The sequence below is a fragment of the Schistocerca gregaria genome, chromosome 10 (assembly GCF_023897955.1).
Source record: "Schistocerca gregaria isolate iqSchGreg1 chromosome 10, iqSchGreg1.2, whole genome shotgun sequence".
Taxonomy (NCBI): Eukaryota; Metazoa; Arthropoda; class Insecta; order Orthoptera; family Acrididae; genus Schistocerca; species Schistocerca gregaria.
Genome location: NC_064929.1, coordinates 141,712,434 through 141,734,194, shown reverse-complemented (window position 1 = coordinate 141,734,194; position 21,761 = coordinate 141,712,434). Strand labels below are relative to the sequence as shown.

Genomic DNA, 21,761 nt, shown 5'->3' with positions numbered 1-21,761 from the left:
TTTATTTCCTGAGTACCTTCATCAGTTTCTGCTACGACTATCTGCATATTAAGTAACATTCATTCTCCCTCCACCTACTTTTGTTCTGCCTACAGCAATCAAGATTTCGTTCAGAGGTCTATGGCCAAATATATAAAAGAGGGTTGGAGGAATGCAGCAGCATTGTCTCACACCCCTCTTCGTATTTATTTGACTTTTGTGCACTCTAACTGTCACTTTGTCTTAAGTATGACATTATCATAAACGCATAGTCTTCTGCAACCAGAGTCAGTTGACCCTGAAGATGATCACTGTAGCTGTGTTGGTTTCCCCAGTATAGTTTCTTACATTATGACATAGTACGGTACTCAGAAAACTTTCACGTCATATCACACTCTTTGTAGTCACCTGCCCTCCCTATCTTTTCCTATTTCTGTACCTGTTTCCTGTATCTTAGTCAATAGCTTCCATTTGGTCAATTAAAGGTCTTTTCCTCCAGCCTATAAAGGCTAGTACGGCTCTCTGTCAACATTATTTTTATCAACATGCTCATACATCAAACGGTATCCAAAGTCTCAGACTCCAAATTGAACCTAAGACAAGTTTTTCTCTATCTCGTTATTCATTCTTCTCAGTATTATACAGGCACTGGTTTCAGCAGTATCAGTCCTGCAATCATTGCACTTAACTTCTTTCATAAGGGGATGGCAGCTGCATTACAAAAACTTGTGGATATACAAGGAGTGTGAGAAAAGCTGAGAGATGGACAACACTGTGAGTGATGTGCAACTGCTGCGTAGTTCTGCCTGTGTAGACCGGTGCTTAGTCCAAATCCCCATAAGGACAATCCAAGAAATGCGCTCATTGATCTTCTCGAGAGGATTGCCAGTGACCAAAAATGGTTCAGTCGTGTGACCAGAGGTAACAAATTTTGGATTTTTGAGTACAATCCTGAGACAAGTGGCAAGTGGCAAAGTCAGATGTCCTCAACCGGAAAAAAAATTTGAATGGGCAAATCAAAGATCGAAACAATGCTGATTTGCATTCTTGACAGTAAAGTAGCATACATAAAGAATTTGTTCTTCCAGGACAAAATGTCAACCAAGTGTTTTACAAAGATGTCCTGGAAAGGTTCACAAAAAGGGTGAGTAGAGTGAGTGCGGACACTGCAACCAAGTGAATGCCGCATCATGACAACACCCCATGTCACACAGCAACTTCCAATATGGAATTTTTGACCTCAAAAGGCACTCCTATTTGCCTGATCCATGTCCTTGTGGCTTTTTGTTTTTCTTAAAATTGAAGAATGTATTAAAATGACATCATTTCGGGACTATGAAGAACATTCAAAAGAATGTGACCGACATGTTAAAGGCCCCAGGAGTTGATGCCTTCCATTGCTGCTAATAAGGCTAGGAACAACAACTCTGCCAGTGTACAATTGCCGAAAGGAGCTACTTTGATAAGGACAATAATATGATTGGAAAAAAAAAACTTTGGTAGTTAAAAAAATCATCAGTCTCATTACTTTTCTCAGACACCTCGTATTCATGCACCATCTTCTAAAATATTGTGTATTAACACGATTCTGTATTAGCACTGTGTCAGGATTATGATACAGCACGAGGCAAGGGGCACATTAGAATTTTTTGCTTCAATGTGGTGTAATACAGCCACTTCCACAGTTTCCATCACACTATCGGACCTTCAGCTTCTCTAGAAGGATCTGACAGTCCTGCAAAATTGTAAGACAGTTATTCTAGACCATTTTGTGCTTGCATTAGCTTTGCTTCGCCTCTATTACCCAATAATTCATATTTGGAATTTATATCTGTAGACCACAATTACACTCATGATTTCTTACATTATTTATTTATTTATGTAATCTGATCAGATTACAGCCTTTAGGCACTGACTCACATCCGAGCATGGTTTTAAACATACAGTACTTTCACGTAACAGTTACTTAAAAAAAAGTTTAATATGATGAATAGTAATAAAATTACTCTAACAGAATAAAAATTGGCTTGCAACAAGATTTGCATGTACACTATGAAATCAAAAGTATCAAGACACCATGAAAAACATATTTTTTTTCATATTAGGTGCTTTGTGCTGCCACCGACTGCCAGATATTCCATATCAGCAACCTCAGTAGTCATTAGACATCATGAGAGAGCAGAATGGGGCGCTCCGCAGAACTCACGGATTTCAAACGTGGTCAGGTGACTGGGTGTCACTTGTGTCATACGTCTGTATGTGAGATTTCCAGTCCTCAACATCCCTAGGTCCACAGTTTCTGGTGCGATAGGAAGCGTGAAGGGACACATAGAGCATAAAAGTGTACAGGCCGACCTCGTCTGTTGAGTGACAGAGACCACCGACAGTTGAAGAGGGTCCTAATATGTAATATGCAGAAATCTATCCAGACCATCGCACAGGAATTCCAAACTGCATCAGGATCCACTGCACGAACTGTAACAGTTGGCGGGAGGTGAGAAAACTTTGATTTCATGGTCGAGCGGCTGCTCATAAGCCACACATTATGCCGGTAAATGCCAAATGACACCTCGCTTGGTATAAGGGGGGTAAACATGGATGATTTAACGATGGAAGGAAGTTGTGTGGATTGACAAATCATGATACACAATGTGGCGATCCGATGGCAGGGTGTGGGTATGGCAAATGCCCGGTGAACGTCACCTGCCAGCGTGTGTAGTGCCAACAGTAAAATTCGGAGGCAGTGGTGTTATGGTGTGGTTGTGTTTTTGTGGAGTGGGCTTGCACCCCTTGTTGTTCTGCATGGTACTATCACAGCTTAGGCCTAAATTGATGTTTTAAGCACCTTCTCACTTCCCATTGTTGAATAGCATTTCGGGGATGGCGATTGCACTCTTTCAACATTATTAAGCAGCTATTCATAATGCACAGCCTATGTTGGAGTGATTACACGAAAATAACGTTCCTGTAATGGACTGGCCTGCATAGCGTCGTGACCTGAATGCCATAGAACACCTTTGGGATCAAAATATCCATGGGTGTACTGCCGGTCTATAGTGTCCAACGGGCACAATATTTCGGCGATCAAACATGTCGCCATCATCAGGTGAACTGACGGACTGAGCTCCTGTGAACGTGCCAGCACGGAGATCCGTACACTATGGCTGCTCAGGGGGAACTGGGTTCGGTCGCGGCGGCGGCCGATTTAAATACCCTCCGCCCGCGGCGCGCTCCCTCCGCCGACCGCGCCTCGCGCCACGGTAGCGCGGTGGAACAGATTGCGACGGCGTCTGAGATGACGTCGGTGTGATGGCTCTGTCTGCCATGGTCATCACAACTATGCGTTTGCTCGATTTACTCTTGATTAACCCAATCGCTGGTTCCCAAGCCTTGCTAAGATTATAGCCACAGTCACGGTTTATGAGGTCGTCATTGGTGCGAATTTCGATAGCCTCTCTAACAACGCTGTCCCAGTATCTCGACGTCTGTACCAGAATCCTCGTGCGGTCATACTCCATAGCATGATTTTCCGACAAACAATGTTCAGCGACCGCCGACTTGCTCGGATACATCAGTCGAGTGTGCCTCTGGTGTTCACAGCATCGATCCTCATAGTTGTGACGACCACGGCGGACAGAGCCATCACACCGACGTCATCTCAGACGCCGTCGCAATCTGTTCCACCGTGGCGCGGGGTGCGGACGGCGGAGGGAGCGCGCCGCGGGCGGAGGGTATTTAAATCGGCCGCCGCCGCGACCGAACCCAATTCCCCCTGAGCAGCCATAGTGTACGGATCTCCGTGCCGGCACGTTCACAGGAGCTCAGTCCATCAGTTCACCTGATGATGGCGACATGTTTGATAGCCGAAATATTGTGCCCGTTGGACACTATAGACCGGCAGTACACCCGTGGATAGTTTGATTATCAAATACGCCGGGAGAAACTCAAGAATCACACCTTTGGGATGTTTTGGAATGCCATCTTCGTGTTAGGCCTCACCGACAGACATCGATACCTCTCCTGAGTGTAGCACTCCATGAAGAATGGGCTGCCATTCCCCCAAGAAACCTTCCAGTAGCTGATTGAATGTATGCCTGCAAGAGTGGAAGCTGTCATGAAGGCTAAAGTTAGGCCAACACCGTACTGAATTACCGATGGAGAGCACCACGAACTTGTAAGTCATTTTCAGCCAGTTGTATGGATACTTTTGCTCACATAGTGTATGTAATGACAATGTGAATAATGGTACCGACTAAGAATGAATACTACTACTACTACTACTACTACTACTACTATTAACACCACCACTAGAAATAGTAGTGCTGTTGTTAAATGTATTTATGGAAGTACAAGTGATATTTTCTGACACTGAGTTCTGAAAGAGGGAAATTTAGATAAGGTTGTGGAGCAGCTATAATGTTCTTATGAAGCCCACAGCTCTTCCGATGTGTGCTGCTGTTGGCAATTTGTTATTGTTAGTCCTAACCGATAGGCTGAGAGGATACAATAGCCAATTACACTCACTCATTCTCATCGTGGCTTTTTTTTCCTTCAGAGTATGTCACAATATCCAAGGTTTGGGTTAGGTTGGTATCTAATAGCACAGGTTAAACTGCTGTGAGAGAAATGAGCAGCAATGAAGTTTAAAATCTTAGTTATCAGAAATATTTGCCTTTTTTCTAAATATGGGGATGCCAGGACCTAATAGCAGATTTCTGAGGTTCTAGTTATGGCGGTATCTAATAGATCAGCTTAAATTGCTGTGAGTGAAACAAAATATCAGCAAACTTCATTTACAAAGCATAGCAAATTATAAACTAGCAATATGATTGGCTACCCACATCTGACTCATTATTCATTGTGCTTACTTTTCACCAGGGAAACCATTATCAACAGCAGCATTCAATGGAAAACTGCGGACACTGATTCAATTTTACTGTACCAACTAAGGACTTCATGAAATAAGGAAGGTCTTGGTGGGAAAGAAACGTACTTAATTATAATGGGTAAGGTGTGACCAGAACAAAGTTAGACATACTGTTATTTTAGTAGATACATCATTAACTGTCTTTTGACACTGGATATGTTGCTCAGTTCTCTGATACAGTATGGAGGATCAGTCTACTGTTACCTTTCCTAAAAATGACTCAGAGAAGGTGTCTGGGTAACGGAGTGGGGCAGAAAGGATTTTGCTCTGATGGGATGAGTATTTCTTGTGTGGTATTCAGACAAGAGTGTTAAGATCAAGGAGAAAGACCCTATTCATCTAAAGTATCCGTATACCTATTAGTGGACTTAAATATGGGTTGTACTCACCATTCACCTATATGACCACTTTAATTCTACTTCGGACATTTTCAATTATGTGTCTGTGTGCCTGTGTGCCCATTCTTCCCCAAAAGCCAGAACAAGAGAAGATAATGATGTTTGAGTTGGGGTCTGGAACGATGTCAACATTCTAACTCATCCCAAAGCTGTTACCAGGTGTAGAAGTATGAAACCAGAATTTCCTTATAGATGGTGCTAGCCGGCAGTGTAGAGCCCATGAGACTATCTGCAGCACCATCTGCTTCCTGTACTGGCTGATGATGAATGTCAACACACAGTAACCCAAGTTCCATACATCAGTATCTGTTCAAACCCATAAACATGTCGAGTTTTGTGCTTATGAATTATGATCTGAGGACAGTATTGGTTTTCTGTTATCATTTGAAGAAAACTACTGCAGAATGAAAACACAGTGTTTCGAGTGGTTCAAAAAATTTGAATTGTAGGCCTTATTGGATGAAGGTGATACTCAAACTCAACAGGTACGCGTGGAACATTTCAATGTGATGCAGAAAGTCATTTCTCTTCAGTTGAAAGCTAAGAGAAAGGTGCTGAAAGTGGAAAATGGGTTCCACATGAACTGAGTGAAAGACAGCAAGCAAATTGAAAGCCACTTGTGAAATACTGCTCGTCAGATACAAAAGAAATACGCTTCTCCATCAAACAGTGACAGGTGATGAAAAATATTTAGAAAATCCTAAGTATCGTGGCTGAATCCAGGCAAACCAACAACATCTGCAAGTTCAAATCTCTTTGGAAAGAAGGCAATGCCCTGCGTTTGGTGGGATCAGATGGGTGTCATCTATTATGAGCTGCTAAAGCCTGGTGAAACTGTTAACACTGATCTAACGACAGCAAATGATAGATTTAAAACAAGCATTACATGAAAAAATGACTGAAATATGTAAAAAGGGAACATAGAGTCATATTGCTCCGTGATAATGCCCCATCACACACAGCAAAATGGGTCAGGGAAACGATTGAGGCATTCAGTTGGGAAATAATAGGGCATGCATTTATTCTACAGAATTGGCTCAGTACGATTATCATCCATTTGCATCACTGGGACATGAGCTCGCTGAACAACACTTCAATTCATATGAAAATGTACAAAAATGACTCACTGGCTGGTTCACTTCAAAAGATAATCCCCCCCCCCCCCCCCCCCTACGCGTTCAAAGCCTGCCAGAGGAGTGTGAGAAATGTATAAATAGTAATGGCAATTATTTTGAATAAAATACTGTTTATCAGTTTCAAAATACAGGTGTGTAATTATTGCAAACAAATTCCAGTTTCATATTTCTACACCTCCTACACTGGGTTCAGGCCGGGACTCTGTGCACTCCAGTCCATTTCAGAAATGTTACTGTTCACAAACCATTGCCTCACAGATACTGCTTTGTGACAGGGTTCATTATTATGCTCATTGTCTCCGAAATGTTCCTCTACTATACACAATACACAAAGCTGTAAAATTTGTCCTTATAGTTCTGCATTAAATGTTTTCTCAAGTGCCATAAGGGGACCACACCGTTCCAACAGAGTGTCACAGGACACAGCACGATTCACCACTCCAAATCACTTGCTTCCAGTCATCCACTGTCCAGTGGTGTCACCACTGGCGATGTTACAATTTTTTATTGCAGTTAAAATAAAGTACCTTTTGCTTCCTTATCTCCCATGAAACATAAAAAAAAATGCACATTGATCATATGACACATTGATCTTGCCAAAAGCCAAGAAGCTTTTCTTTATGGTGTGATGTTGTAGCTCTCAGGTTTATCCTGGGATGCTCTTTGTGTGAGGCACCTCTGGGCATGTCTGCGTGATCTGTGCATGTGCAGCACTGCGCTGGCATCACTTTGGGTGTGGTGCTCATGTGACACTCTAGTTTCACTTATCGTCACACGTAATTTTATTTGTGGCCAGAAGTTGACAAGGCCGACGTGAGGCTATATGATTAGTTTACCTGGAAAGATGGCATCAGTCATTGTGTCACCCTGCATGCGACAGCACTGGATGGTGAATGGAGATGCCACGCCATAGGAGGAGAATTAATCATGCTCGGCTGATGGCGTATGAAGCCACTGATGATAAATAAGTTACTACGAGTAGTAAAGTCGGAGTGCAAGTGATTCAGGAAAGCCCTTTTGTGTTTTGTGGGTGTGTTCTGAATTTTACACTTATGAAGAATGAGGCAGCTAATCATGGTAATGGTTGGATCACTGCTGCAGTTGTGTGGTATCCTGGTGATGCAGTGATATCTGTTGCAGGTCTGGAGAGTTGTAATAGTAGGGATGTGACTGCTTATAGCACATTTCAACTGAAGGACATGTACAACTGGGACATGGGTCAGTCATATTTTACGCCTATGATATTATTTGTTGTTAGTACCAGGAATCATAGAAAGATAAATCAGTCAGAGTCCATTGCTGTATGTTTTAAAGGTGACGGCGTTTGTAAAAATATTGAAGTTTACGGTGATGTTACATTTTATTATCACAATTAAAATAAAGTACCTTTCTTTTACTTATTTCCTGTGAAATTTCTGTTTAAAAAAACAATACAAATTGATCATACTACACACTGACCTTGTCAAGAGCCAAGAAACAAATCTCGGTATTGTAGCTCTCAGGTGCATTCTGGGATGCTCTCTGTGTAAGAATCGTCGTCGTAGCTGACTGCTAGCAGCGCTTTGGAACTCACAACTCGTAAGTGATTCCTTTGCCAATTGCAGACTTCAAGTACTGACTGACACGGACGATCGAGCACTGTGGAGGGTGCTTGCAGAGACCTGCTGATCGTACGTCACATAGTTCAAGAGAAATGGTGTCATAAACATGAAAAACCAGCTTCTGCTTAAAATCGAGTACTACCAGCTGGACTGCTGGAAGAACTTCTGATCTGCTGCTTTCACAAAAATTTTAACAAATGCCATCCACCAGTCCCTGATGGTCAGTACACGAGATCTGCCCAGATTTGTTTTAGCTGTGGTTGTTGCTTCACTTTTCCACTTTACAGTCGCATCACCGACAGTTAACTTGGCAAGCTAAAAAAGGGTTCAATTCCCCTGATGGATTTGTTACTCAGCCTATGTCCAATGACGAATCTACATTCGAAGTCACTCTCCTGGGTGACCCATTCTGCTGTCATTGCATGTCTGCTGACAATTCAATACTCTTTGCCTCCTTTCATACTAGCTGGAGCAACTCTTGTGATATGCAATCATCAGTTGCACATTACACTGCAGGAGGATCGTACAAACATACCGCCATACAGATTCCCATATGGAGGACATAGTGATAGACATCCTTGGGGTTGTAAAGCAGCTGAATGGGTTGAAAATAAATAACTCACCAGGTCCTGATGGGATTCCAATTCGGTTTTACAGAGACTACTCTACTGCATTGACTCCTTTCTTAACTCGCATTTAATTTCTTGCCCAACAAGCGACTGGAAAAAATCGCAAGTGACGCCTGTATATAAGAAGGGTAGAAGGACGGATCCTCAAAATTACAGACCAATATCCTTAACATCAGTTAGTTGCACGATTCTCGGACATATTCTCAGTTCGAATATAATGAATTCCCTTGAGACAGAGAAGTTGCTATCCATGCATCAGCACAGCTTTAGAAAGCATCGCTCCTGCGAAATTCCAACTCGCCCTTTTTTCACATATCTTGCGAACCATGGATGAAGGGCATCAGCCGAATGCCATATTACTTGACTTCCGGAAAGCGTTTAACTCATTGCCCCACTGCAGACTCCTAACTAAGGTATGAGCATATGGGGTTGGTTCCCAAATATGTGAGTGGCTCGAAGACTTCTAAAGTAATAGAACCCAGTACGTTGTCCTCGATGGTGAGTGTTCATCGGAGGTGAGGGTATCATCTGGAGTGCCCCAGGTAAGTGTGGTAGGTCCGCTGTTGATTTCTATCTACATAAATGATCCTTTGGATAGGGTGGATAGCAATGTGTGGCTGTTTGCTGATGATGCTGTGCTGTACGGGAAGGTGTCGTCGTTGAGTGGCTGTAGGAGGATACAAGATGACTTGGACAGGATTTGTGATTGGTGTAAAGAATGGCAGCTAACTCCAAATATAGATAATGTAAATTAATGCAGATGAATAGGAAAAAGAATCCCGTAGTGTTTGAATAGTATTGTAACGCTTGAAACAGTCACGTCAATTAAATATTTGGGCGTAACATTGCAGAGCGATATGAAGTGGGACAAGCACATAATGGCAGTTGTGAGGTAGGCGGATAGTCGTCTTCGGTTCATTGGTAGAAATTTGGGAAGATGTGGTTCATCTGTAAAGGAGACCTCTTATAAAACACTAATACGACCTATTCTTGAGTACTGCTCGAGTGTTTAGGATCCCTATCATTATTGGAATGAGGGAGGACACAGAAGCAATTCAGAGGCGGGCTGCTAGATTTGTTACTGGTAGGTTTGATCATCACACGAGTGTTATGGAAATGCTTCAGGAACTCGGGTGGAAGTCTCTGGAGGAAAGGAGGCGTTCTTTTCGTAAATCGCTACTATGGAAATTTAGAGAACCGGCATTTGAGGTTGAGTGCAGTACAATTATACTGCCGCCAATTTATATTTCGTGAAAGGACCAGAAAAAATAAGATAAGAGAGATTAGGGCTCTTACAGAGGCATACAGGCAGTCATTTTTCCGTCGTTCTGTTTGGGAGTGGCACAGGGAGAGAAGATGCTATTTGTGGTATGAGGTACCCTCCGCCACGCACCATATGGTGGATTGTGGGGCATGTATGTAGATGTAGATGTACAGAAGGCTGCTAGGTACTTTTCATTAGGTGCTGTATGAGGGATTGTATATGTTGATAAGATGGTAAAGGAGACACCTCTGTGGTCATTTGTGTGCAGCCAGGAGAGCTGTGCTGCACAATATGGTGAAATATGATCAAGAAGTTGAACATTACAGACGTATCGTACACAGACATTGAACACAACTCCGAGCACTGTTAGCTTTCCTGAGAAAAACCCTTCAGTATAACACAGCTATAATCATCAACTGGAAGTACAAGCGTTTGTATAAGTTTTCCTTTAAGCCCAAAATGGAAGAAGTTGACATAATTTTATGTGGTAGGGAGAGATGATGATGCTGTCTTGCACCTCGCAATTATGTGTTCAGCCCAGTTTAGGTTTCCATCTACAGGGTGGCGCACGAAATGTGTTACAAATTGTTTCTTTCACAATTTACGACGCACATTTGATATCCCACTGGGATCTCTACAGCAGTACCAGCAGAACTTGGAAAAACAAATGGGTTACGAAATGACGTGTAATTCACGATAGTGCCGCTAGGGGACTAGTAAGCAGCAATGGCTGACAATGTAAGACTGACGACACAGCAACGATCGGCAATTGTGTTACTTTTTCATGAAACGAAAAGCCTTGTGACTCAGAGGCATTTTCGACAACAGTTTAACACATGATGGGTCCCTTGCAAGAAGACAGTCCACAGGTGGTACGATAAATGTGTACAGGGAGGAACAGTATTGGAAGCGAAGCGACCTCAGCCTAAGCCTGTTTGTTCGCTTGAGAATATTGAAACGGTACGAGTTGCTGTACAGAGAAGTCCCGGGAAATCGTATAGAAAGGCAGCAGTGCAACTGGGACTATCCAGCCGCTCCGTTCAATGCAGTCTTAAAAGTGATCTCCATATGTACCCATACAAGATGTCCTGTGCACAGAAGCTCACTGAAGAACACAAGCAGCAGAGACTACTGTTTGCTCAGTGGGCGGAGGACAGGGAAGAAACTCTCAACAACGTTTGGTTTTTCAAACGAGGCACATTTTCATTTAGACGGTGTGGTCAACAAACAAAATGTACGCTTTTGGGGCCACTGAAAACCCACAAGTGCTTCATGAACGACAACATTATGCTCCGAGGATTACAGCGTGGGCAGCAATTTCCAGCTACTGACCTTTTTTTTTTTTTTTTTTAGAAACTTGTGTACAGCGAGCGTTATTTGAGCATGCTTCGCAATAGCTTGTTTCCATAGCTTCTTGCTACTGCCTTGCCCTTCAACACGCAGTGGTTGATGCAAGATGGAGCAAGGCCACATACTGCGAACACTGTGTTGGAGTTTTCACACGAGCATTTCGACATGCGGATCATTTCACTCAAGTTTCCAGGTCGCTTCAAAGACGGACAAAATTGGCCCCCCAATAGTCCAGATCTCAATCCATGTGTATTTTTTCTTTGGGGATATCTAAAGGAAAAAATTTTCCCGAAATGTCCACGTGATTTAATGGAGCTCAGAAGACTTATTCTTCAAGCTTGCAGTGAAATTACAGAAGACATGTGCTGTAGGGTAATCACTAACATCAGTGTTTGTTTGAAGAAAGTTAGGAAACGAAATGGTGGACATATTGAGCATGTGTGGAGTTAGAACAAATCTCCATGGACGGCTCTTCATTGTAGTATATGTTCCTTTCAGGTTGTATTGACAATAAAGTTTATATTCAAAAACAAAATGGTAACACATTTCGTGCGCCACTCTCTATATCTAGACTCTTTGATGAGGGAGAGAGATCCAAATTTCTCATTCAGGACTAAGAGCAGTAGTCTCTCCCAATATTTCAGGGTAATGAACCTCAAATGACCATTAGAGTTCTGGACAGATTGCACAATATTCCTATATTTCCTGCCGATTTTGATAATGCACTCCAGTTGACTTTGATAGTCTCAATAGCTGTCTTCAGACTGATTGGTTTTTCACTTAGGTATAACTGGAGGTAATGTGGTATTCACAGTAGGACAAGACTGATGAACCATCATTGATGTACAATGAGAAGAGTGTCAGACCAAATACTGAATCCTGAGGGGCGTCTGATTCTACCAGTCTCCGTTGTGACTTTGTGGGTATTTCCAAGCATTTGGAAACAAATTTGGGATTACATGTGTGGCAATTAAAATATAGAAGCTGTCATTATCAAAGATTTTGTGCCAGATTTTTAAAAATGTAATACCTGTAGGGCAACAGAACAGCAGCCAGAAAGAATAAGTACAGTACAAAAGAGACACCACAGGAAGGGCTTCAGTTTGGCCGTGGGCCAGAAATGTTGCAAAGACTCCCCTGGTGTCATGTGAGCTCACGTGGGGAGCCGCAAGGCATGGCAGTGCATTGATGGTGACCGTATGCAATCACACACGAGACCCGGCAGAGCAGTGTCCGGAAGTGCCAATGTGGCAGTGGTGATATGGCCTACTATACAGTACATAGGCAGAGGCGGCGGTTACCGAAGAAGAGTTCAATTCAGACAGCTGTCCAGGAGGGACGTCTGTGCAGGTCAGGGCCTGGGGCCTGGACTAACAGTATTCGCTCTGGCTCTGCTTGCATTCATACTGAACTGTACCTCCCTCGAAAGAATTTTGTAAAATCGGGAACAGTGTACTTTCATGCAGGTCATGTATTCAGTTTTGCTGAGACAAGCATTAACAATTGTAATTATTCAAGTCTTGCCAATTTGATCGTACATTACCCTATCGAGCTCCATAACTCCTTCAAAATATTCAGTTAGCCTTCCGCACGTTAGCTGATAGGACAGACAATCCTTAGTTTCCTATGTCATAAAATGTCTAGATTGCTCGCTGGATGCAACATTAGCTAAAATCCACAAATCACACAGCAGTCGCCTCCTGTCTGCTCAAAGATAGCTTAATGATGTCTGCTACTTTTATTAAAGAAAATGTTGCACTGTGATGTTGGTGGAATGCTGACTGGTAGTTTGGATAGTAGATTGTTATAGTTAAGTGTTTGGTAAGCTGGCTTTGGACTATATATTCTAAGGCTTTGGACAGTTTTGGGAGAACACAAACTAGGCAGCAAACAGAGGGTGATTTTTTAATTACTTTTACCAGAACAGAATCTGTATGCGTGGGGGAGGGGGGTGGGGCCACATGCGCACATGCGCACGGCGTGCAACAACGAACTGCAGACACATTTCTCATTAGCTATACATGTTAGGCATGTCAATTCTTTATAAATTTTTACTTACATCTCTTGAACTGCCACGATAAGTAACAAACTCGACTCCAGACTCCATCACATGTGGCCGGGCTGCTTGGATGGCATCCACTGCTTGTTTCGTATTGAATTCCATTACTGCATATCGCTGTGATCTCCTGTAGGAGAAAATCAGTGTACTATTTCACAACTAAAGAATTTATTTAGACATTTACCAGATACAAGGTATATCTATTTTTCACCTACACCAACTGTATTTACGGTACCACACTTGTTCTACAATTTGTACTCGGAGCCATCAAAGCCGGTGTTCTTAAACATAAGCTATGAAAAGATATGTGCGCATGCTGTGAAGGCCTCTAATGAATGTTTTAAAGGTGTCAATAGGTTATGGAAAGTTCTGCTAGCAAATAGCAGCAAATGCATAAATACGTGCATGCACACCCCTGCCCTCCTCTCTCTCTCTCTCTCTCTCTCTCTCTCTCTCACACACACACACACACACACACACTGGTATAATGTTTGTCTGAACACACAATGGCGGGTCTGCTTGGATGGCATCCACTGCTTGTTTCGTATTGAATTCCATTACTGCATATCACTGTGATCTCCTGGAGACAGTCTGGAGAGTCTCCTGGAGACAGTCTAGAGAGTCTCCTGGAGACAGTCTGGAGAGTCTCCTGGAGACTGTCTCCTGGCGCAGTTTCGTTGGTATACTTGGGTAATCTCACACAATGAATGATGATTATGATGTGGAGGCATGGACTGGTGACAGAACAGAGGAAGGAGAGACTGTGGGGAAGACAGGGCACGCGCAGGGCATCTTCGTTGAATGCACCGTGCACACCACACGCTACACAAGCGATGGCACGGCACATTTAAACCTTCCACCAGCAAGTTCGCACTCGCTGTCTCCAAGGGAGGAGGAGAAGGATGGAAGGGGATGACGGGGGTGCTACGCATACATGTCATCAGAGGATGCCAAATTCACATGACCTCATTGCAACTGATATTGACCTCACTGTCTGCGACTGATAGACCAGCACATCTTTCTAAGTAGCTGCACTCAGAGCTTTGCCCCAGCTTTAATGAATCTCTAGACTTGTATTGACCTTTTTACGGAAGACTAGAGTGAGAAAATACATCGACAAAGCATGACGCTACATAGTATACTACTATTGTACCAGCATTTGTTTTTATCGAGAAAATTACTCTTATTGTATGAAGTGTGATCAAAAAGAAACAAATTTTTTATTACAGAATCTTTATTTATTCATGAACATCAACTTCGTACCCTTCAAATGTATCCCCCTTAGATATAATACGCTTGTGCCAACACTTTTTCCAATCTTGGAAGCACTTCTGGAACTCACTTTTCATTATGGAGTTCGGCTCCTTCTACGATTTTGTTTTTATCTTATCAATGGTGGCAAAATGATATTCTTTCATGATTCTCTTCATCCTCGGCAATAAAAAGAAGTCGCAGGGGGACATGCCCGGCAAATACAGTGCTGCGAGGCAAAATAAAGATTTTGTTTTCTGTCAAAAAATCACTAACAAGCAATGAAATGTGAGTGGGAGCATCACTGTGATGCAATTTCCCCGAGTGATTTTGCCACAGTTCTGGTCGTTTTCTTCAGACTGGTTCAGGAAAAGTGGCATATAACTTGCAGGTAGTACTCCTTATTGACTGTACAACCATAAGGCAGGTACTCATGCTGCACTACCTCACTGTAATTGAAGAAAACAGTGACAAAAACCTTCACATCTGATCGAACTTGTCTTATGTTTTTCAGTCTAGGCTCTCTAGGTAGTTTCCATCATGATGATCGGGCCTCGGTTTCAACGTCATACCTGTATATCCATCTCTTGTCACTTGTTATAACCTTCTTCACACGTTCTAGATCATGTTGTCTTCATTCAGCAATTTCTGAGTGATGTACCAGGTGATCAAAAAGTCAGTATAAATTTGAAAACTTAATAAACCACAGAATAATGCAATAGAGAGGTAAAAATTGACACACAAACATCAGTGACTGCGCTTGACACTCATGTACAAAAGGAGCGTAAATCAGATGCACCAGCAGCACGTTGACGTTACCTGAAAAGGCGCTTATAGTGAAGCTGTATTCTGAGAATGGGGAATGTGCTAGTTCAACGTTATATAGGAAGGGGATTCGAACAGGTAAAGGTCCGTTGACAAATGCAGCTGTGGCGAGAATGATTTCAAAGTTCGAAGCCACGGTTTGATTAGATGATAGACCCCGTAGTGGCCGACCGAGCACAAGGCGTAATGCTGCTGAGACAGGATTTAGTGAAGTGGAGGGCATTTGCGCTGTGGGAATTTCAAAAGATTGCGGAAGATGATGATTGGTTGAGTAACGTGTTGTGGACCGACGAAGCTCATTTTACGCTCCGAGGGTCTGTCAACGCCCACAACTGCAGAATTTGGGCTACCGAACATCCTAGAACTGTCGTGGAAACTCCATTGCACAACAAGAAAGTCACGGTGTGGGTCGGATTTACCATATCTACCGTTATTGGGCCTTTTTTTTCTTCGAGGAAATGTGCGATTCTGGTTTTGTAACTGCTACTGTGACGGGTGAGAGGTACACCGATATATTACAGCATCGCATCATCCCCAGCCTGGCTGACAAACACCTGCTGGAACGTACGATGTTTATGCAGGATAGCGCTCCACCCCATATGGCTAGATGCGTGAATGATCTCTTGCGCGCGTCGTTTGGTGATGATCGTGTGCTCATCCGCCACTTTCGTCATGCTTGGCCTCCCAGGTCCGCAGACCTCAGTCTGTGCGACTACTGGCTTTGGGGTTACCTGAAGTCGCAAGTGTATCGTGATAGACCGACATCTCTAGGGATGCTGAAAGACAACATCCGATGCCAATGCGTCACCATAACTCTGGACATGCTTTACAGTGCTGTTCACAACATTATTCCTTGACTACAGCTATCGTTGAGGAGTGATGGTGGACATATTGAGCATTTCCTGTAAAGAACATAATCTTTGCTTTGTCTTACTTTGTTATGTTAATTATTGTTATTTTGATCAGATGAAGCGCCACGGACATTTTTTGAACTTTTGTATTTTTTTTTGTTCTAATAAAACCCCATGTCATTCCAAGCATGTGTGTCAATTTGTACCTCTCTACATTATTCTGTGATTTATTCAGTTTTCAAATTTATACTGAATTTTTGATCACCCGGTATTTGCAATATAATTTTTGGTTGCAATTCAACAATTTTGGAACGAACTTTGCTGCTACATGGGGTTTCATGACAAAAACGTCCAAAAAACTACTTGTCATGAGCCAAAGGATATGTCAACATAGTCAGCAACCTCTGTGATGGTGATTCTGCCATTTTCCAGAACCATTTTCTTTACTTCTTCCACACTGTTATCAGTAACAGAAGTAACAGGGCATCCAGGGTGGTCATCATCATCCCAACCCTCTTTCACATGTTTACACCACTTGTAAACAATTGTCTTACTCACAGTAGATTCGCAAAAAGCCACAGTCAACATTCTGCATGCAGGGCTGCATTTTATTCCACATTTCAAGCAAAATTTAATGTAAATTATTTGATCCATCTTTCTCAAAAGTAAAAATTCACTGAATGCTTGAAAACATGTATAACCTTTTTGATTGTCAACAACAAACTAAATATTCAAAACAGCTCAAAATACAAACATACATCAGGGACATGTGTGCCAACAATATAAAAAGAATGAAAACTGGATGTATAAAGCCTGCAAAATAAAAATATTCCCATTACTTTTTGATCACACTTCATATACAACTCAGGACCACCACAGATGTCACAGCAATTCAAATTTGTGTGTGGCTCAGCTCAGTGGTAAAGTGCCAGCCTACAAATCCAAAAGTCTGTGGTTTGATCCCCATCTATAATTTTTCACTTCTCTCATCTCTGCCAAAGTTCGTCAATGCGAAAAATGTTGAGTAATATTGGGTTTGGAATACACTTAAACTGTAGTTCCCCCTATGACTGGGTCAGAGAAAGGCCACGGGATACCGCATCAGACAGGATTGTGTCTAGTAAAGCACTGTGCTGCCCAACACATTACTTGGACACAACTGCTTTACTTCTACAGGGTGTTTCAAAAATTACTTTAAAACTTCAAAAATTCATATACATTTATTGAAAGAAGTTATAGAGTTGGGTTTAGTGTTACTTTGAAGGGAAAGCTATCAATTTTTTTTTACTTTAAACTAAAGATGTTGTATGTAGCTTCCGTTGGTTATCTTGCACACATCCTATCGGAAGTCAATTTCTTCCAAACTTGCTGTAGCATTGCAGGTGTAACTTGCTCAGTCAGTGTAAATTCTTTTTCTAAGTTCAGGTAGAGAGCCCGGCACAGGAGGTACAAACACAATATACTTGATGTATCCCCATTTGGGAAAAAAAACAAAACAAAAAAAAGCTAGTGGTGTAAGGTCTGGGGAATGTGGGAGCCATTAAATTGGCACATCATGGCCAATCCATTGACCTGGAAAGCGGTCACTGACAAAATCCCGGACGTCTGCCAGGTAGTGGGGTGGTGCACCATCTTGCACGAAGAAAAAATTTCATTCTTGTTCATCCTCATCGATCTGTGGTATCAAAAATTGTTGGAACATATCCAGGTACACTATCCTGTTGATGGTTCTCTCAGACAAAAAAAGGTGGCTACACTTTGTTCTTGCTCAATGCACAAAAATCGTTCAGTTTAGGGCATTCAAAAATGTGTTGCAATGTTTAATGTGGATTTTCACTGCCCTAAATCCTACAGTTATGTGTGTTAACCTTGGCACTTAAGTGAAAAGTCAACTTGTCTGAAAAGATGATTTTATCCAATAAATATTCATCCTCATGTAATCGATTTAACATATCCATACAGAAGTTCTTGCAAGCAATTTTATCAGTGTCTTTTATTGCTTGTATGATCATCAATCTGTACGGTTTCTCAACAAAAACAGTTGTATGTGGGATTTGTAATACACGAGACGCATGCCGGGTCAATTTTGTAGGGCTGTTGACAAAACATTGTCTCACTTGTTCAACAATATCGTCAGACATGCTTGGATGATCTTCCAACCAAGACACATAGCTAGACTGCTCGGTCCAGCGAAGGCAAGAACCTCTAATTCAGCTGCTGCTAGCATTCCTTACAGTGCCATTTGGTACTAGTGAACTACGCGAGACAAAACTTAATGTATCGCCCTACTAATTGATACCACAATCACCTCAGTAGGTACTATGAACTAATTTATATGAATTTTCAAAGTTGTAAAGTTCTTTTTGAAACACCCTGATATCTCAACTAGCAAACCATTCAATGCTTCGCAATTTAAATATGTGTGGGAACTGTATATATGTTCTAATCTCCTTCTCCTCCCTCCTCTCTTTATCCCTCTCTTCCTCCCCCATCCCTCTATCCACCTTCCACTTCTCCTCACTATCTCTGTCCATCATCTACCCCCCTCCCCCCACCCTCTTCCTCCTCCTCCACCACCACCACCACCACTCCCTGTACATCTCTTTTCCCATTTTCTATCTATCTATCTTCTCCTCCCTCATCTCTCTGTCCATATCCTCCTTCCCCTTCCTTATATGCATTTCCTCCCTCCTCCTCTTTATATCTCCTGCCTCCCCTCTTTCTCTGACATTTATTGTTATTGCAAACAGAACCTTTATGGGAATAGAAGTCAAAATGAATGGGTGAATCAGTTGGAGTCATTAGTACGTAGGGTACGAGGGAGAGACCTTTCCAACTGCTGTGAGGATAAAATCTTTAATGACAGTATTTTCCATGATTTTAATCTACAAACAGGCAGGATTATAAAGTTAGCCATAAACACAACTTTCCTGTTTTCTGTTAAAAATGACAAAACAAAACCAAACATTTTCACAGCGCAGCTTAGCACATTCTTTCTCGCAGCCAGTTTAATGGAAAGTGTTTATTGTGTAACATATCTATACCTCCAGTGGTTTCGGCTATGCACTCATCTGTCAGACAGTCAATTGAGAAGGGATTCACCCAACCAAATCTTTCCCAGAATTTGTGTGATTTGACAAAAACTGTTTCAGTAAGACTTATTGAAATGAAATAAGCGGTATTAATTGTTCCAGGGTCGTAATGGATCACGCCTCAGGAATTCTTATTCATCTGGCCTCCAAAGGCTGTCTGTGGTCTTCATCAGTTTCATTGAGTCGACAGCCATGCACTTGGCTTGTGTTGCGCATATGCCGACCAATATTTCGACATCTCACTGGTGGAATTTTTTCAAAGAAATAAGCCATGAACTTAAATAAATTGAATGTTTGCAATGCACCAAATTACCACAAATTAACATAAACTCAATCTTTGCTGCAAGACACCAAAGAGATGATCACCACCGATAATACATTGACATACAGAGTGCATTCCATAAGTAATGCGACCAATTTTTTTTCCGATGCTACGGTACACCAGAGTGTGTTGTAACCGGATGGGCTAAGTGGTCGGGGGTGTTAGCTTCAAAACGCTCTTTGTCTCATTCGGCTGGCTGCTGGAGAGTCAACACGTGTGTTTCCGTCAACCCTGTTTTGAGTTTACGTAACACGGCACAATAGATCATTGTGTAGAGCAACGGTACGCTATCAAATTTTGCATTAAACTTGCGAAGTCCGCCACCGAAATGTTTCTATTACTTCAGCATGCCTTTATGACTGATTGCTTGTCCAAATCACAAGTTTTCTGATGGCACAAGTCATTCATGGAGGGCCGAGAGATCACTGACGAACCTCGCAATGGACGGCAATCAACCGCACGAGTCGACGAAAATGTGACGCGTGTGCACGATTGTTTGAACTCTGACAGACGGCTGAGCCTTCAATTGATAGCACAAACTCTAAACATGTCAAATATACCCGTTTTCAGCATTGTGACCAAAGATTTGAACCTGAGAAAGGTGTGTGCCAAACTCGTCCCAAAAGTGTTGACCGACGAACACAAGCACATGCGAGTGCTTTGGTACCGAGAAACGTTGGAAATGTGTGAAAATGATTCTAATTTTGTAAACTCAGTTATTACTTGTGATGAGTCGTGGATATTTGAGTACAACCCTGAGACAAAAGGGCAGAGTTCAGAGTGGCACACCCCATCATCGCCCCGTCCCAAGAAGGCACGCATGAGCAACTCCAGGATCAAAACAATGCTCATTGTCTTCTTTGACATCAGAGGCATTGTCCATCACAATTTCCTACCTACCGGAACTACAGTGAACTCAGCTTTCTACTTGGAAGTGCTCAAAAGACTGAAGAGGAGGGTCTCATGCTGCCGAAGCGACATCAAGGACATATGGAAAGTTCACCGCGTCAACACGCCAAGTCACAGCGCCTTCACTCGGCAACATGCCGAGTCACAGCGTCTTCAGTGTCAACAACTTCCTGGCCAGGACGTGGATCCCATTGGTTCCCCAGCATCCCTACAGTCCTGACCTGGATTCTGTTGACTTTTTTTGTTTCCTCGGTTAAAAGGAGTCATGAAAGGAAAACATTGGGACACAATTAAAAGCATCCAGGTGCATGTTACACCAGCTCTAAAAGACATTCCAGGATGCCTTCCAAGCATGAAAACACCGCCTTCTGAAGTGTCTCGATGCAATAGGTTGCTATTTTGAAATTTTTTTTATTATTTGCACGAATATATTCAATAAATGATTTTTTATGAATTTGGTCACATTACTTATGGAACACACCTTGCATATCTTTCAATTGTTCTCTTTTTCACAAAATATTTATATTCAATGCAGAATTTGTAGCTGTTATGAAAACATGTGACAGCAGAACTGTCAAACTGGGCATCTCATTTCTTTCATTGAGATTTTCATATGAAAATCCCATCCAAATTTCCAACTTTTCCAGTGGATTTTCCCAACATTTTCTTTCATACAAACCCTGGCTGATGCGAGTTGTGTGAACAGGGGCCCTGTCATCGAGCATAGCTGCAAACAGGATACTGTTGCCTCAGAACACATAATCACCAATGGGGAACAAGCACTGTGTCTTGGGATGGACCTGATCAGCCGAAAGGGGCACATCAGCCTAGGCAGTAATGCAACCGTGTGGAGTAACCTTGAGGTTCATCAAACACCTGCCTTGTTTCACTCTTCGGATATAAGCTCAGCGAGAAGTTGGAAACAGTGTGAAACAATACCCATCTGACTCCCTTTTCCATTGCTCAGTAGTCAAAATTTTATGGCTTTGGCACCACATTTTCCCGTTTCTGGCATTTCCATCATTGATGAGTGGTTCTGGAATTCCAGCTCATCGTGCACAAACACGTCACAATCATTCAACGCACACTTTCAACCATTTGTGACATAGGGAGATGATGTTCTTCCATTTCCCATGAATGCAGTACAAATCTTCAATACAGTGCCTCT

The 21,761-nt window shown here is 42.3% G+C and overlaps 1 protein-coding gene across 3 annotated transcripts in view; it reads right to left on the bottom strand.

Moving 5' to 3' along the window:
- The window catches only part of LOC126293673 (uncharacterized), a 211,207-nt gene that overhangs the window by 75,638 nt on the left and 113,808 nt on the right, over positions 1 to 21,761 (bottom strand). For all 3 annotated transcript variants that reach the window (XM_049986965.1, XM_049986967.1, XM_049986966.1), the window contains exon 6: positions 13,344 to 13,470. In XM_049986965.1, coding sequence (XP_049842922.1) covers positions 13,344 to 13,470 — 127 coding nt within the window. The remainder of the gene's footprint in view (positions 1 to 13,343; positions 13,471 to 21,761) is intronic.